Below are 19,039 nucleotides of genomic sequence, written 5' to 3'. Positions count from 1 at the left end.
TTTGGTTCAATTGACCTAACAATGAAAATAAAGACACTCCTCTCAAGGTGATTGTTTGGAAAAATGTACTTGTGTTCTGACTGGCTTCTAGATATGACTTCTGCTGTAGGTTCTTCATTTTAGTTTGTGGACATCATTAAACACCTCATATGAAATAGTGAGCACTGGTGTCAGTCACTATGGCACAGAAAAAGGTCGTTCAGCCCTTCAAATCCATGCCAGAAATAAAATGTTAAATATGTGACACCTTTAAAGAGAGAGAGAGAATAAATGGTTCTATGCAGACTTGTCAAGTGTGAGCAGCTTTTACCGAAGTGGTGGCTGATAATTCACAGATGAAATTTGAATGAAAATGCCAAATAATTTGATCAAATTGAAATGATAAAATGAAACTTTGGAAACCAGCTGCTTGTGCTGAGTTTGCATATTTGTAAAGAAAGAAGACATTTTACAATCTCGAAACATCAAAACATTTCACAGCCAGTCCAGTACTTCTGAAGTGGGCAATTGTAGAATCATAGAAATTTAAAGCACAGAAGGAGGCCATTCGACCCATGTCTGTATTAGCTCCCAGAAGAGCTACTCAGCTAGTCCCATTGTTCAGCTCTCTCTCCATTTCATCACTTTCAAATACACATCCTTCTATGGAATCTGCCTCCACTATTTTCGCAGACAATGCATTCCAAATCCTAATGACTGAGTAAAGAACTTTCTGCTCTGTTATTCCTAATACCCTTGCTTGATAGGCTAGAATTTCTGACCCTAAGTTACTTTCATACCAACCAGTGGAAACAATATCCTTGTCTATCCTGTCAAAATTGTTCATACCTCTAAGCACCTCTAAATAAGGTCACCTCTTATTCTTTCTGGAGCAGAGAAGATGAGGTCCAATTTCTCAAATCTAATATCCCTCATTCCTGCTATCATTCTAGTAAGTCTCTTTTGAACTCTTCCCCAGTGTTTTAACAGCCTCCCTTAAAGTGCCCAGAACTGAATACAATACTTCAAATATGTTCTTAGAAATGATTTGTAGCAATGTAGCATTGCTTCCTTGTGTTTATACTCTCTATATATAAACCCAAAGATCCCATAAGCCTTTGTAATGACTGTTTCAACTTGCCTGGCCACCTTCAGAGATTCATGCACATGAATCCTGAGGTCCCTCTGCTCCTAAACTCTCTCCAAACCAGTATCATTGAGCCTGTATTGTCTCCCTCCCTCTTCCACCAACATGCCACCCTTTTTGCAAACTGATCCCACGAACAGGTGAAACTAATGACCAATTAACCTGAAGGTTAACAGCTGAAAAAAACACAATAGAAATTTTCTGTTCTTTTGAATAGTAAGCTTTTCCTCACCATTAGCTTAGAAATGTCCAATGATCTTTCCTTGGCTCCTCCACATTCTTTTATATGTGGTACACCTCCATGAAATCATACAAAAATATCATTCTTTTAGGCTGATAACCGGTTTGCCATCAAGTTTTAGGATCTGTACTGATTCTGACTTATTCAGTATCCAATGTGCAAAAATGCCCTAACTAAACATTGGAGATACATCGGGCCAAGTTCCTTGGCCCGGTCATGAGTGCCTTCTGAGGGCCACATTTCATTCTTCAACTATCTAGAGCTGATTCAAAATGTTGTAATATTTTTTATGCGACTCCAAGTTGGGTTTTTGATCACTCATCCGTTCAATCACCGCGATTTGCTCTGTAACAGCACCTAACTGGTTCTGATGGAGGGATTTGAGATCAAGAATACCTATAAACATTTTGCCCCATAATATGCTCTAAGAAAAAGAGAGACTATTTTGTTTTGAACAACATTCCAGTAAATCTGCAATGCATCCTAACTGAAGTCTCAATATCCTTCTTACAATGTGTACTGTACTAATTTTTACACAGTTTTGTAACTGAACTTTTGTTAAACATGTGTATACCTCTTCAGGCTTTTAAATCCCACAATTGGTGGGATAAAACATTCACATACCATTAATGTTTTAGTTAGCAAAGATGGTTCTTTTTAATACTTTGGAACTAATATTCTTTCTTTGAAACAGTTTGACATATTGCTGTTGATGTTTAACTAAATGCATCATGCTCGCTTAGTGACATTGAATTCCATCTGCTTTTTTAAAGCCTATTCCCTACTTTATCAGTATTACTATTTTGAATTTTATACCTTTTGAATGTTAGTGTCAGCTATAAATTTGACACACATCTCTTGAGGCCTATAATATGTTATTCGACACATTAGACATAGGTCTCCCAGAAGTGATGTAATACTAACCACTTGCAATGATTCTGGAAGAACTACCTTTTAACTCTTAGTCTGTTTTCACCACTCTTGCACCTTTTAGCTTTCCATGATGCCACGTCTAAACCCCTAACTTTTAACCCAACATTTTCTTGTGTTACATTTTCAAAGACTAAAAATCCATATCCTATACCCATTTCACTAATATGCAATGTCTACTTCTTTCCTTAAGTTGTGTTAAATCTATCAGGGAAATTTACCCATTCATCCTCTTAAAACCTGACTACTTTGAGTAAAAGATGCAGAAACAAAGAATTTGTAATGCAATAATTTGATATAAATAGGTATGACATTTGTAAGAAATACTGACGGACACAGTTGCAGCCTATAGTAAGTCTGTAAGAGTTGTTGAAATATCTTTGGCTGAAACTTGTGTTTGTTGAGTTGGTGTTTCTCATAGACAAAATCTTTGAAGAAACTTTCAGAAGAGGTTCAGCAGCAATACCTATTGAGTGCTACATTGATAAGTCACAATGAGATAATATATATTTGCATGAATAAGAAGATTGAGAATTGATATTGCAATTTTAAAACAGATGCTGAAGATTGAAGAAGTCTTCATGTTTAGTTGGGTGGATAAAAGCAGTCATCTAATCTGACTGAATTAAGTGGAAAAGAGAAAGCTTTAAGAAACAGTTAACATACACAAGAAAGGAATGTAATATGTTTTTATTCTTAATAGTATAATATTATACTTTTGGTTTTTTGCATGATATGAATGGGTGTAATGAAGAGCAAGTAATAATTGGAGTTGGTAATTGCTGGTATGAGTGTTAGAATAAACTCTGACCACAAGTGTAGTTCTGGAAATGGTTTAACCAAGACTCGGCTTCTGGTATTTAATCTGGACTGAATTTAAAGGCTATCTAGACAGCAATTATTTTGGATGCAAACAAGAACAATCCTGCCTTAAACTCAGATATAGAATTTTAAAATAAGCATTATCAAGAACAGGAAACTGGTTGAACAATTGAAATTAAGGCATGTTATGGTAACACATAAGATGACCCAAAACATGTGACAGCTACGTCTAATTTTCAAATATGACTGGATTTAGAAATTTGTGCTGTGTGGTCAAATTTAGTGAATGACTAACAAATAATTTGGTAGCAGAAAGGACAGCTCAACTTGTAGAATGATACAGACAAAATATGTAACACAACAATGTCATATTAAATTTAATAAGGAAAAATATAACATACAGTCCCCATTGCTTAACACTGTTCTAACTATCTATTTTGACAATGACAACACCAATTTTTCCATTACTTAAAATGTAATTGCAAAGACTGCTTAAATTTCATGAAGTGGGTCAGCTATTTTGACTGTCTGATAAACTACAGCAATTAGTTTTAAGATTCTTACTCCTCTAAATTTTGGTTTAAATTAATAACAAGTAATTTTATTCCATTGAACAGAGCCTGCTCTATTTCTAGCTGACATTGTATGACAATAAATGTTGGATTTAATTCATTTTTCAACAATCAATTGTAGTTATCACTCCAGATCTTATACAAACAGTTTTTTTCTGGAAGGCACATTTTTTACAGGTGGTTGTCTTAATCAATTTAACCTATAGAATCATAGAATCTACAATATAAAAAAGACCATTTGACCCATCGTGTCTGCTACTGGCTCTTGAAAGAGCTAGCCAGTTAACCCTTCTATTCAGCACCACTCCTCTAAATTCATCACTTTCAAATATATCTCTAGCGTTTGAAACATTGTATAGCCTTTAGTTCAGTTTATACTCTCTCCATATTTGAATTAGACATCTTCCTTTTAAATTTGAATTCCATATGTTTGTTCAATTTAAGTTGGCCTGACACATGCTCATTTTTGGAAGTTATCTTTCCATTTCCTACTTCAACCAACCAGGTTTGGTTGGTTAGGATTTGGTATTACTTCAAATATCCCAAATCAAACTGCCATTGAAAAGGGCTGGCCTTAAGCTCACAGAGTTAAGGGACTGAAAGTTTCTTGTCAGATGGGTGTGTAAGGGAAGGTGATTGGCACTGATTTATTGCCAGTTTGCTGCAGTGTCTCAATAGTTGGTACAGTGCTGAAGACCTCAATCCTTAGATACTCATTTGGTCTCTATGGCACATACAAGAACTTGGCCCATTGAGTGTATGCCATCTTTCTGCAGGAATTCAGTTAATCACATAATCCATCATTCTCTTCTCTGTACCAGTTTATTTCCCTTAAGTACATACTTAGTTTCCTTCTGAAATCATTGATCAATTTCATTTTCACCACTTTATAGGCAGTGAGTTCCAGTTAATTACAATTAACAATTACAAAAAATATGATCTTGCTGAATGTGTACTATCTGCAATAATTCTTAAAGGCTTTTCAAGCCATGAATCTTTTTGTCTAGAGGTAAAAGGGCTTAGACCCATTGAAAAACCACCATCTTCAAACAACAACACCTTGACTTAGAACTGTATTGCTGTTTGTTCACTGTTATTGGTTCAGCTCAACCATGAAAAGCATCACAGTCAAAATATCAAAACTGACAATGGCCATCCTACTCCATGGACATCAATTTGATTTAGAAGGCTTTTATGCAGTTCTAAGGCAACCATTTTTTTTTTCAAAATCCATATTGGTAATTATATAACCCTTGCATCAGTAATTTCTGTTACTTTATCAAAAAGTTCAATAAGATTCCTTGAGCACTGTCTATTATTTACATCTGTGTTGATTCTCCTCAATTTACACACACCTGCTTTATGTTTCTGATGATTTCCAATACCTTACCCAACACTGGTAAATGTTCAGCCTATAGTTACTAAGAATTTCCTTGCAGCCTTTTAATTATGCAAGGAATATTATAGATAGGGCAGATGAGTGTAGAGCCTGGATCAGTACATGTGACTATGATGTTGTAGCCATTAGAGAGTTGGTTGAGAGAGGGACCATACTGGCTGCTCAATGTTCCAGGATTTCTTGTTTTAGATGAGATAGGGAAGAAGGTAAGAGATGGAGGAGTTGTATTACTGATCAAGGAGAACGCCACAACTGCACCGAACATACTGGGGCGTTCATCCACTGAGGCAATGAGTAGAGCTTAAAAATAAGATGGGTGTGATCACTCTAAGATAGTACCATAGCCAGCCACCCCCACCCCAGCCCCACCTCTCAACAGCCATCAAGAGATTGGGGAACAAATATATTGGCAGTTTATGGAAAGGTGCAATAAAAGCAATTGTCCTATTGGATGACTTTAACTTCTCAATATTGACTGGGAGTCTCTTAGAGCAAGAGGCTTATATGGGGCAGAATTTAAGTGCATTCAAGAGGGTTTCTTGAATCACTGTGTATAGTCCAGCTAGGGAAGGGGTGTACTGGACCTTGTCTTGGCTAATGAGCCTGGTCAGATGACTGATCTTTCAGTGGGAATGCATTTTGGAAAATGTGACCACAACTCAACTCAAGTTTTTTTAAGATAGCTATGAACAAGGATAAGCCAGGACCTTTGTGGGAAGTACTAAATTGGGGGAGGGCAAATTACGTCAATATTAGGCAGGAGCTGGGGAAGTGTTAATTGGGAGGAATTGTTATCAGGCAAATCTACATTTGACATATGGGAACTGTTTAAAGACCTGCTGAGAGTTCAAGACCAGCATGCACCAGTAAGAAGGAAGGAAAAGGGTGTCGAGGTAAGAGGGACCCTTGGATAACGAGGGAGGTTGTGAATTTAGTCAAAAGAAAACAAACATATGTAAGGTTTAGGAAGCTAAAATCCGACAGGGCCTGTGAGGAATATAAGAAAAGCAGAAAAGTACTCAAGCAGGAAATCAGGAGAGCAAGAAGGGACCATGAAATTATGTTGGAAAAGCACACCAGATCAGGCAGCATGTGAGGAACAGGAGTATCTATGTTTCGGCATAAGCCCTTCATCAGGAATCCTTGCCGCCTGTGCTTTTCCAGCACCCCACACTCTACACTGATCTCCAGCATCTGCAGTCCTCCCCATCTCCAAGAAATGATCTTGGCAAGCACGCTTAAAGAGAACCGCATGGCAGTCCATAGGTATGTTTAAAAACAAGAGAATAACTGGGGAGAAGATGGGACCACGCAAGGATAGTGGAGGGAACTTGTGCTTTGTATCAGAGGATGTGCATGATATCGCTATCCTAAATGTGTACTTTGCATTGGTTTTCATCCAGGAGAAGGATATGGAGAATAGTGAGATTTGTGTGGAGCATGCTAATATACTAGGGCATTTTGAGATCAAGAAGTGATGTTCGATCTCCTTCAAGAGCACTAAGATGAATAAGTCCCCAGGGCCTGATAGTATCTACCCTAGGTTATTAAGAGAGGAGATTGCTGGTGCCTTGACCAAGATCTTTATATCCTTGCTAACTACTGGAGTGGTCCTGGAGGATTAATGTTGTTCATCTGTTCAAGAAGGCAAGTAGGATAATCCAGGAAACGTGTAGACTGGTGAGTCTCTCATTGGTTGTAAACAATTCTTAGGGATAAGGATTTACACATATTTGGAAAGGCATGGCCTAATTAGACACAATCAGTATGGTTTTGTGCAGGGCAGATCATGTCTTACTAACTTGATTGAACTTTTCAAGGAGGTGACAGATGAAGGTAGAGCAATGGTTGCTGCCTACATGGATTTCAGTAAGGCTTTTGACAGTCCCTCATGGTAGGTTCATCCAGAAAATTAAGATACACTGCATCCAGAGTGACTTGACTGCATGGATTCAGAATTGGCTTGCCCATAGAAGACAGGGTAGTGCTGGAAGGGTGTTTTCCAGGCTGGAGGTCCATGACTAATAGTGTTTCACAGGGATCCATACTGGGACCTCTGCTGTTTGTGATTTATATAAATGACTTGGATGAAAATATGGATGGGTGGATTAGTAAGTTTGCAGACAATACAAAGATTAAAGTTATAGATAGCATAGAAGTTATCAAAGCATAAAGTGGGATATTGACCAGTTGCAGAGAAACCATGGGTGGCGACACTGCAGATGTCATTTAATCCAGGTAAGTCTGAGGTGCTGTGATTTGGGAGATCAATGTATATAATTAATAACAAGACTCTGAACAGCATTGATGCACAGAAGGATCTTGAGGTTCAAGTCCATAGCTCCCTGAAAGTAGCCAAGTGATAGAGAGCCTATGGCATGCTTGCCTTTATTAGTTGGGGATTAAGTGCAAGTGTCATGTTACAGCTTTAGAAGACTTTGGTTAGATTAGATACAGTTTGGAAACAGGCCCTTCAGTCCAACAAGTCCACACCAACCCGCCGAAACGCAACCCACCCCTACATTTATCCCTTCACCTAACACTACGGGAAATTTAGTGTGGCCAATTCACCTAACCTGCACATTTTTGGACTGTGGGAGGAAACCCACGCAGACACTGTGCAAACTCCACACAGTCAGTCCTCTGAGGTGGGAATTGAACCCGGGTCTCTGGTGCTGTGAGGCAGCATTGCTAACTACTGTGCCACCGTGCCACCCACAAGGTCATACTTAGAGTATTCTGTTCATTTCTGGTTGTCAGATTATAGTAAGGATGGTGCAGGCTTTGGAGAGGGTGCAGAAGAGCTTTACAAGGATGTTGCCTGGATTAGAGGATACAAGAGGCTAGAAAAACTCAGGTTTTTTTCTTGAGTGGTGGAGACGTGATAAAAGTTTATAAAATTGAGGTGCATCGATAGGGTTGATGATCAGACTCTTTTCCCCAGATTTGAAATCTCGAACACTAGGCAGCATACATCTAAAGTGAAAGGGAAAAAATTCAATGGAGATGTGAGGGGCAAGCTTTTTGAATGGTCGGAATCTGGAACACACCACCAGGGCTGGTGGTGGTGGAGGAGGCAGATACGATAAGGGCAATTTAAGGGACTTTTAGATAAGCACATGAACATGGAAGGAATGGAGGGATATGGACCAGGGGCCAACAGACGAGATTAGTTTCATTTGGCGTCATGTTTGGCATTATGTCATGGGCCAAATGGTCCATTCCTGTGCTGTTCAGTTCTATGTTCTAATTCCTCTAAACACCTCCAAGCGAATTCTCTTAATACTAATTTATGTACTTTTATACTTATTCGGATTAGAGATTTCTCATCCTCAGTTCTCAGTTTTTAATAAAATTTCAGATGCTGCCAGACCTGCTGAGCTTTTCCAGCAATTTGTTTTTGTTTTTTGTTGAGATTTTATTAATTAGGCTATATATTTAAGCTGTATTTTTAATAGACTACTTAGAGTCTCACGTCTGATTTAAACCACTGCCCTGGTTTAGAGAGAAATCATCCTCAAAATATATCAACCAATCACCTACCGCTTGACATTTGACTTCTTGTTTATCTTGGAAACACATGGGTCACAGTTGGATCAAAATCCTGGAATTCCCTCACTAATGGCATTGTGTGTCTACCCGACAGTACACGAACAGCAGGATTTCAAAAAGAGGCCCACCACCACCACCTGAAGAGATGGGCAATAAATGCTGGCCAGCCAGGAGCATCCAGGTCCCACATGTGAATTAAATATAACAATTTACCCGATGAAGAGTCACTGGAGTTGAAATATTAACTCTGCTTTCTTGTCACAGATGCTTCCAGATCTGCTGAGTTTAGAACATGGAAAAGTACAGCACAGAACAGGCCCTTTGACCCACGATGTTGTGCCGAGGGTTAATCCTAATGTGAAATAAAATAACTTAACCTACGCACCCCTCAACCCATTGCTATCCATGTGCATGTCCAGCAGTCACTTAAATGTCCCTAATGACTCTGCTTCCACCACCACCACCACCACCACCACTGGCAACACATTCCATGCATTCACAACTGTCTGCGTAAAGAATCTTCCTCTGACATCCCCTCCATACCTTTCTCCTGATATCTTAAAAATATGACCCCTCGTACCAGTCAATCCTGTCTGGGGAAAAGTCTCTGGCTATTGATTCTATCTATTCCTCTTATTATTTTGTACACGTCAATCAGGTCTCCTCTTTTCTTCCTCCTCTCCAGAGAAAAGTTCAAGCTTATTCAAACTCCCTTCATAAGGCAAGCCCTCCAGTCCAGGCAGCATCCTGGTAAACCTTCTTGCACTCTCTCGAAAGCCTCTATCTTTCCTATAGTAGGGTGACCAGAACTGGACACAATATTCCAAGTGTGGTCTCACCAGGGACTTGTAGAGCTGTAGCAAAACCTTGCAGCTCTTAAACTCGATCCCCTTGTTAATGAAAGCCAAAACACCATGTGCTTTCTTGACAACCCTATCCACTTGGGTGGCAACTTTGAGGGATTTATGTACTTGCACGCCAAGATCCCTCTGTTCCTCCACACTGCCAAGAATGCTGTCTTTAATCCTATATTCAGCATTCGCGTTCAACCTTCCAAAATGCATCACTTTGCATTTATCCAGCTTGAACTCCACCTGCCATTTCTCAGCCCAGCTCTGTATTCTGTCTGTCTCACGCTGCAGTCTGCAATAGTCCTCAATACTTTCAACGGCACCTCCAACCTTTGTGTCAGCTGCAAATTTACTAACCCACCCCTCAAAACTCCTCATCCAAGTCATTTATAACAACTACAAAGAGCAGAGGCCCAAGAACAGAGCCCTGTGGGACTCCACTCAACACTGACCTCCAGGCAGAATACTTTTCATCGACAAACCAGTCTCTGCCTTCTGTCAGCCAACTAATTCTGAATCCAGATAGCCAAATCTCCCTGTATCCCATACTTCCTGACTTTATGAATGAGCCTACCATGGGGAACCTTATCAAATGCCTTGCTTAAGTCCATATACACCACATCCACTGCTCAACCTTCACCAACCTGTCATGTTACCTCAAAGAACTCAAGATTTGTGAGGCATGACCTGCCCCTCATAAAGCTAACCCAACCCGTCAACTTCATCAATCTTGATCTGTTCAAGCCTGTATCCCAGCTCCTCAAAGTTCTCATTCACAACAAAGTCCCTTTTCTTAGTGAAAGCAAAAGCAAAAACCTCATTTAGGGCTTCCCCTATCTGCTCAGACCCCACACACAAGTTCCCTCCGCTATCCCTGATCAGCCCTACCTACTCCCTGATCATTCTCTTACTCCTCATGTATGAGTAAAATGCCTTTTGGTTCAAGTCCCATTTGCTCCAGAGGTGTGTAAAGACATCTGTGAGCAGGTTGATTAGTTCGAATATCAATAAATAGGTTGTGTGAGGGGGGCAGAAATTTTGAACATACAATAATGTGTGGGAAACTGAATTTCTTCAGTTTGGCAGGAAGAATTAAGTGGAGTACTACTTGTAGAATCACAGATTCCAAGATGCAGTTAGATCTTCGTGTTTTTTTTTAGTGGCGGGAGGAGCTGTCAAGTGGCACAAAGTTACTGTGTAGTTACAATTAGTAATTAAAGCTCATGTAATGCTATGGGGAATTGGCCATAAAGTTTTTGCTGAGGGTGTGCAACTACGGAATACTGCTGCGGAACGTGGTAGAGCTAAGGCCATTGCATGTTTTTAAGTTGCATTTTTTTGTTCAAGGAAATTGAGACTTATCCGAGGTAGATGGAAATGTTGAAGTCAAAACACATACTGATTAATCATAATCTTAAGTGGTGAATGGCTTACTTCTCCTTGATTGTACGTTCTTAACCTTTTTCTCTCCTTCAAATCGTAACTGGGAAGCAAACCCTTTGGACTGTATTTGCAAAAATGAAAGATGCATTTGTGATGTCATTTTAATATTATCACTTTTATTGAACAGCAAATATGCAGCCATTATGTCACATGAGCAGAGGCAAAACTACAAAGATGACTTTAATGCAGAATATGGTGAATATCGAAGTTTGCATGCCAGGTTAGAGAGAGTGACCAAACGATTTTTGCAACTGGATGCAGAGCGGAAGCGCCTTTCTCCTAATACTGAAGAGTATAAGGTATTGACACACTTTCAGCTGTTTAACCTGTTGTCAACAATTAAAAATTGTTCAACAGACCCTTTCCGTTTTGAGTTTCCCTTCATCTGGAAAACTAATGTTCCATGCTTCTTTTCAAGTCTTAATGCTGTGACTTTGCCTGACTGTATCCTGTTGTGTTATTAATGCCAATATTCTATATTTGACCTGGTATGTCACTCGAGCAACCTGATTTGAGCAATTGGGAGGGAGAAGTATATACACATTTTCACTTTTGCTCTTCATGGTAATGAAGTTAGTATACTTATCAGCATGAATCACCATAGATTGGTTTGCAAGTATATGTATATAGGAGAGGTTAGCTGGAACTCCTTTGGTATGATCATAATCCTTCTACTGAAGAGACTAAGCTTTTAAGCTATTTTCAAAATGTTCTTTCCTTTTCTGTTGGTCGTTCCGCAGAAGTTAGTAATACCAAATAAAAAGCCAAGCAGCCAACTTCTTAAATTACCTTCTTTGCATTTACGTAAGTTCGTAGAGAGACTAAAGTTAGGCCTTGTAAATGTCATCAAATTTTTTTCATTTTACTTTCACTGGACAATTCTGACAAGCATATTTGAAATTGGCTGTCATGCCAGAATGCTTTTCTTTGCCAAAACAGAAAATGAACCCCTTCCATCTAAAAACATTAGGGATGCCAATCAAAATATTGTTAGCTATTCTGATTTTAGTCTGTTTACATTAAAGTAACAATTTTCAGCACTTGAGTCGATAAATGTTCCAATATCTACAATAACAATTATGCAACTTCAGTGAGGCAAGGTCAAAGCATATTTTCAATGCCAGTCTTAGTTTTTGGCTACCTGCTCTCTTCCTTCGAGACTTTTTTTTTCCCTGTATCAATCCAATTAAATAAATCTGAAAAAGTAAAACCTGCAGTAAGAGTACTCTCATCTGAATTCCAGGATTGTGTATGGTCTTTGACATTTTATGGCTCCACTATTCATTTGAATTTTCAAATCTTTGGTCTCTCTGAAATGAACTGGCATTACTGATCACATTCAATTTTCTCCTTGCTTAAATATTTCTGTGTTCCTCTTTTTTTTTTTGAAAGTATTTTAGAAAATAATTATTAATTATCTGTGGACTTTTCACTTGAAATGATGAGGCATTAAAATTTGGAGAAAAAATTTAATCCTGACAATTTTGGGTTCTAACAGATTTTCATTTATTTGCAGATTATTGATGAGGAAGTTTTACAAGAGTATTGGAAAATTACAAAGGTTAGTCGTCATTTTTAGAATGGTGCAGTCTTGTCACATGGAATCATCATCATTTACCCTTCCATTTTGTACTGGAGTTAGAAAGTAATGTTACAATCTGATTAATTTTGTCCTTGATTTTTCTTTAATATTTCATAAGTTAGTATTGGAACCGGTCTTCCACTCAGTAATGGACTCTCTTCTGAAAGAAGTTGTGAATTAAGGTTGCATTCCAGGATTTTCATACAATGTTTAATTACACTCTTATATAGTTCATTGGGAATTCAGTTGTCAAAGATGCTCAATATTGAGTACACTCACTGACTCACTCAAAAATACGTGCTTTTCCCCTCTTATCAGTATGATTGTGGCTCAGCTGATTTTATGCAGAGCAACTGAAGTGTGGGGGACTGTGTTCCTGCAAGAAATCACTAATGGCAAATTGATGAACTGTGCAGTTATTTAAATATGGTTGCAGTGATAAATTGAAAGCAAATTCAACGGCTCCAAAATATAGATGCACCAAATGCTTTTTGATGACCTGAATTGTAGATTTTGTTGCTGTGAGCAGAGAAAATTAACAGATCAGCTGAACTGTAAGACCTCACTAATCAGACATGAAGTACTTATAACCGTTGCAAGGTACAGTAATTTTTATGTTTGCAGGTTATAATGTCGAAGTACCCTTTATCTTCAAAACATTAGGCATTTGATTAGTAACAGTAACAATTAAGAAGTGAAAAACAAATGTATTTTAATTAAAATTAATGAAGAATAAAGTATTTTAGAAATTTGGCTCATGTGGAATTTAGAAGGAATGATGAAAATACAGTGATGCAATGTGCATTTCATTTACAAGTCACACTAGATTTATACATATAAAACTATTTGATAATGTACTTGTTGATATATTTTAACCATGGATAAGACTAATCCAGCCATAAAAGGAGGCAGGTGAATTCTAATATTCTCATGTTTAATACAGTTCTTTAATTATTTTCCAACCTCCAATATTGTATTAAATTGACCATTTCGTACACTGGCCCAGTGAAATAATTATATAATTAGTGTTTTCTGTGCGATCGATTATGAATTCTAGTAGATTTTAAAGCATTTGTTTACTTAATATAAAATTCACATTTTATTCCTTTGTGTCTACAGAATAGTCCCAATTACCATGAAGAGAAACAAAGATGTGAATACCTGCATAACAAACTGGCTCACATTAAGAGACTAATAGCAGATTATGACAAGCAACAGCTACAATCATGGCATTAGAACTCACTGGACAATTTGCTATATTGTTCTATGATCAGAAGGAGATGTGTAATAACATTAAAAGCTAATATATTTTGAATTTGTCAAAACATTTGCTCTAGGAATGGTGGCAAGAGATTTCTGAAAGATTTCAGAAGTTTCATGATTTGAGTTTTGTTACTTCCCTGAAGCATCTAAGCTGCGCTGCCCTCACCCCACACTAATTTATTCTAAATTGATGCTCTTTTTGCTTTTGAACTTGCATCTTCCTTTTTAACTGTTATATCAAGATGTTTTTGTTTATCCAAACACATCATATTAGTCTTCGTACTTGGGCTCTTCTACAATCTCTTGATTCGATTTATACATTAACAATTGATAGCACTATTAGCAAACAATGTAACAGTTAAATAAACAAAGGTATGTGGTACTTGCTACATTCTGCTAATTTAAACAGTTTGCCTTAAGTGGTTGAATGTTCCCAAGGCAATTTGCACAAATAGTTTTCAAAACAATTCATAGAAATCCTTAATGTTGGAAAGTATGACAAGCACTACAAACTGCCTATAATTCTTTACACTGTGCTGCAATTTCAAACAATATGTTAAAAATGCAAACAGTCTGCTCCTGTACCCCTTGCCTTAAGGTGTTCCTTATGTACATAAGTATAGTGACCATTAGCTACAAACGGCTTCCTTCTATCTTGTACAGGTGGGAAGGTAACTTTGACCTCCCACTATGTGCATGTATGAATGAGTGTCTCTGTAAATGTGTGTAAATGTAATATACACTTTGAGGGGGAAGAGAAGAAGCTGCTGTCTGTAGCCAGATGCTCAGGACAAAAAAAAACTGAGTCATTGCAGGTGTTTTCCTATAAACGTACTACTTCCTCCATGGAAATGAAAGCCTTTCCATTTTAAATGATTTATCAGCTTTATTAACATGAATGCGTTGCTACTGTGCAAAATTTGAAAGAGATCTTATAGTTTTGGGGAAATTAAGATACTAACCTTCATGTAGGAGACTTATTTGTATACTACTTTAAAGTATTTTTGAAAACAAATTATATACAAAGAAGCAGTCACCTGCATGTACTAGTTTATTTAAAATTTGTTCTCCTATGTGCCAGGAATATAACTGAAAACAGATGTATTTAATTATACTGTGACCATCAAACAGCACAAAGAAATCATTTGAATTTATAAAGTGTCTCTGTACTTACCAGTGCATTACATTTCAGTTGGTATAATGCCTATCAATAAGATAGTTAATTTATCATGTGGGAACATTAAGTTATTTGGTTGGACGATGCGGGGTTTTGGATAGATATTGAGACTAATAATCTGTGTAATGTTTTTGTCTTTACAAAATGCTGCCAAGTGAAAAGGGAAGCATAATGTTTACAAATGAACGTTGGAAAGTTTGCCAAACTGTTTGGTTGAATCTTCAATAAATTCCATGTCTCCAGCTTCACTCCAAATGCTGGTATCATCAAACAATGCTGTAAACCATGAAACTTGCTCTTCCTAACTTGGACTAATTCTAAACATTGAAGTTTAGGTGTTAGTTAGGATGAATCCCAATGTGATATTTTCATGGTATATTTACGGTACTAATCACTGGGATTACCAAGGACTATAAACTTGATTCACACTTCATTTATATTGGTTCTTTATCAGTTATTCCCACTTTTACTAAAGTTCTTTTCTCATCACGCTAAGAGTGTCTTCATATAATTCCAGAATTATTACATTAGCATTGATAATGTTTGGATATTTTAAGTTAGCATTAGGTTTATTTAACAAAAACCTCTCCTGACAGGGATATGTTCCACTGGTAAACTCTGTGCGTCAATAATATTGGATAGCATTTCACATCAGTGTAATTTTAAATAAATTGGATTCCATTTTTAGCATTTTGCTTTGTATCCCTCATCTTAAAATTAAGTGATGTTATTCATTTGTGTTATATACTAACATCCTTCGATGAAGCAAAACATTCACTTAGTGTAACTTTTCAAGCTTTCTGGAATTCTTTGGAATTTCAATCTGAAATTGGCGTTATAAAGGTACAGATTTGAGACTTCCCATTTTACAATCACTGGGTATAGATTGACTTAAAACCAACTCCACTATCTAGTTAGCATTGTACCTGAAGATGAATTTTGAGCTCTATTCATTAGCATCACTCAAGACAACTTTAATGTTTTGAATCATACTTTGGTACAACTCTTGAGTGTAAAAAAAAAGTCTAGTTTTGGCCCCTTGCCTAAATAATAATAATAGAGTTCACAAGTAGTTTTAACAGAGTCACGAGGAATAAATGTCAAATCACAGCTGGTGTCCTTTTGGAAGAAACTGAATTTGTGGCCGTGCCTATCACTTTACTACTTGAGTACTACTGAAATGCCTTTATTGTTTTGTTTGTGTAGTATTCTAATGGAGCCAATTTGGCCTCACAGTAGGAATATATTTTGTTAGATCTGTGGTAGTTTACTGGAGAAAATAATGGTTTATTATTGGAGGGATTTTTTGCCATAACCCAGATTCTTTTAATACTTGAACCTTATTTATTTCACCAGTTCCACTAAGGCTAAAGAATGCTCATAAAGCCAAAACCTTATCTACGTTCCTTAGTGTAATTAAAAATATTTTTAAAGCAAAGGAACGTGACCAATGCAGTAAGTATGCATCTTCATGCATGGTGGCCTAAAGAAAGTTAGTTTTGCTTTTAGCATAGTCTTGGAATTTCTGATGTTGGTCCTAAATTTGGATCCTATAAATGTAAAGTCACATTCACAACTGAAACCAAGAAGTTCTCTGAACACTTATTCCTCAGTAACTACACTAAATTTCTATTTCAAAGAAAATAAGCAAAGAGACCCACTGCATAAAAGCCTATCAGCAGTTTACTATTTTTGACCACTACTTCAGTGCAATTAATTTAAGAAAAGTTGTTTTGAATGCAAACTATTTACACCAAAGCTGCCTACATTGTTTTGTGCAGTCTCTGCTGTATTTCGAACTAGAAAGCATAGTTTTAAAAAAACTTAATTTTTCAGTTTTATATGCTTAAGCTGATCATGCTTCAAAATAAGTAGTAAAATTGCATGAAAAGTTGGTATTTTTAATACTATCTGATTCATATAATTTTAGCAAAGTATCATTCGAAATGTTAATGATGCAAATTTGGCTTTGAAGCAAATATTTACTATTACAAGTATTTGTTTTAAAGTCAAGGGGTTGCATTCATTGAAAATGTTTGTGATCAGAGATCCAGTTTATTTTTATGTATATAATATACTTGGTTCTGATTGCTGCATTTTTATATATGAAAATGCAATCAATTATCCATTTAATTGGTAAATGGATATTACTGTTCCAAAACTGCCCAATTCTGCATGAGTTTTGAGGCAATTTGCAATCAACTTAAACAAGTGTAAATGTTTTCAACAATTGTATAAGATCCTAATCAATTAGGTAAAACTCTCTTCTTTTCATGACAGTTTGTCCTATTTCAAAATATTAATTTGCTATTCCAGAAACTGAGCAACAAAACTAGTCTTGGCATAAATGTATCACAGTATTTAAATTCTGAGCTGTTAATTAATTCGCTAGCAGCTTTGTATGCCATTGGATTACTAGTAAAGTGCAATTTAATTGTTTTACAAGGAATGATGGGGAAAATCATATTGTCCCTCCATCCTTCTACTGTTACACTTTTAATATCTATCTTTCCTCTAATCTTGGTATTAATGTGTGCCAAATGGACAGGTTTTTGCCTAAATACTTTGAAGCCTCTAAATTCAGGTTAATTGTTTCTCCTCTTCACATGTCCTTGATCGATGCAGTTGAAACCAGCAGTTCAAATTGATATGGAATAGTAGTTATTACAGAAGACAAAGAATGGAAATTAAAACAATACTGGAATGTTATATTCTCAGTAGTCTTTTGGCTATTGTGAATGTCTTTTGATTTCCAAGTTACACAGTAAACCTTTACCATCTAGTTAGGACCATTGAAACTGGAAATGCCGCAGGAGTGTTTTCACCAATGAAAATACAAGATATTTGAGCCACAATGTGTCCATTCCACATGTAATGTAAGCTGTTAATTTAAATTACATTAAAATATTGACTTTGCATACGAGATGTTTTGTGTTTTATTATAAGACTGAAGTTTTGTACAGTAACTGGCATTTTAATATAATCACTGGAAATAGAAGAAATAGGATCAGGAGGAGGCTTTTTGGCCTGTTAAGCTTGCTCTCCCACTGAAAATGGTCATAATTAGTCTGTTTGTGGCCTAACTCCATTTTCCTGTCAGCCTTCATAACCTTTTATGTCTGTGGATCTGAAATCTGCCTAACTGCCTTAAATATATTCAATGACTAAGTCTGTTATCCGGATAGAGAATGGCAAAGGTTAATGACTGAGGAAAAGCATTCCTCGGCTGCATCTTAAATAAGAACCTTTGTAGTAAGTCCCAGATTTAAGTTGCATTGTTTCAAGCTGTTTAACTTTAACATGTGCAGTGAATGAGTGGTACTCTTGTTGGGTATTTTGTTTTAATGATCAGTGCTCTGACATGATGTTGCATGACTGATCAGTGCCATTTTGGAGTCCCTTCTTGTTGATCCCCACCCCACCCCACTCCTTGCCAGCCCTCTGAGCATATACTGATCCTGATGCTGACAATCTCTCTAGTTTGTGGTTTAAAATATTCAAGGATTTGTTCCAGTGCCGTTTTTTTTTTTTGTAATTCTTTCTGCCAAAGTGGAAAGTTTCACAATTTCTCAAATTCCAATTGTTACTTTTTTGCCAACTCAGTAATCCAGTTTTTTTTAATTGCTCAAAGGGTGAGTGTCACTGGGCCGACACTTATTGTCCATCCCTGGTTACACTACATGAAGTGATGGTGAGCTGCTATAGATAATGCTGTTAGGGAATTCTAGGATCCTGACCCAGCCTTATAGGCTACCCATGTCGTCCTCCTAACTTACTTTCCTTTAGATATTTGTGCCATCAAATTTAGCAACTAAACTTAATTCCTTTCAATCATTGTAAAATGTTGAGGCTCCAACACTGATCCCTGTGGCCCATTGTCTGTTGTAACTTGCCATCCAGAAAATAACATGTACTGTTTCTTTTTAGCTAAGTAATTTTCTGTTCATGCCAATGATATCCCCAACATACTTTGTCTTCTGCAATCACCTTTGAGAGACATATATCAAATGCCTTCCAGAAATCTAAGTACAGTACATCCAACAATTCCCCTGTATGATTTACCTTTTTTGCAGTTGGTGGT

At 37.0% G+C, this 19,039-nt stretch overlaps 1 protein-coding gene across 2 annotated transcripts in view; it reads left to right on the top strand.

Annotated features, from left to right (window-relative positions):
• The window catches only part of ell2 (elongation factor for RNA polymerase II 2), a 110,955-nt gene extending 93,086 nt beyond the window's left edge, over positions 1 to 17,869 (top strand). For both annotated transcript variants that reach the window (XM_072583240.1, XM_072583249.1), the window contains 3 exons: positions 11,064 to 11,235; positions 12,453 to 12,497; positions 13,638 to 17,869. In XM_072583240.1, coding sequence (XP_072439341.1) covers positions 11,064 to 11,235; positions 12,453 to 12,497; positions 13,638 to 13,754 — 334 coding nt within the window. In that variant the 3' untranslated portion in view covers positions 13,755 to 17,869. The remainder of the gene's footprint in view (positions 1 to 11,063; positions 11,236 to 12,452; positions 12,498 to 13,637) is intronic.
• The last annotated feature ends 1,170 nt before the right edge of the window (positions 17,870 to 19,039 follow it).

The sequence above is a fragment of the Chiloscyllium punctatum genome, chromosome 2 (genome assembly GCF_047496795.1).
Source record: "Chiloscyllium punctatum isolate Juve2018m chromosome 2, sChiPun1.3, whole genome shotgun sequence".
Lineage (NCBI taxonomy): Eukaryota > Metazoa > Chordata > Chondrichthyes > Orectolobiformes > Hemiscylliidae > Chiloscyllium > Chiloscyllium punctatum.
The sequence above is the reverse complement of the archived record's forward strand: the minus strand, read 5'-3'. Positions and strand labels throughout refer to the sequence as shown.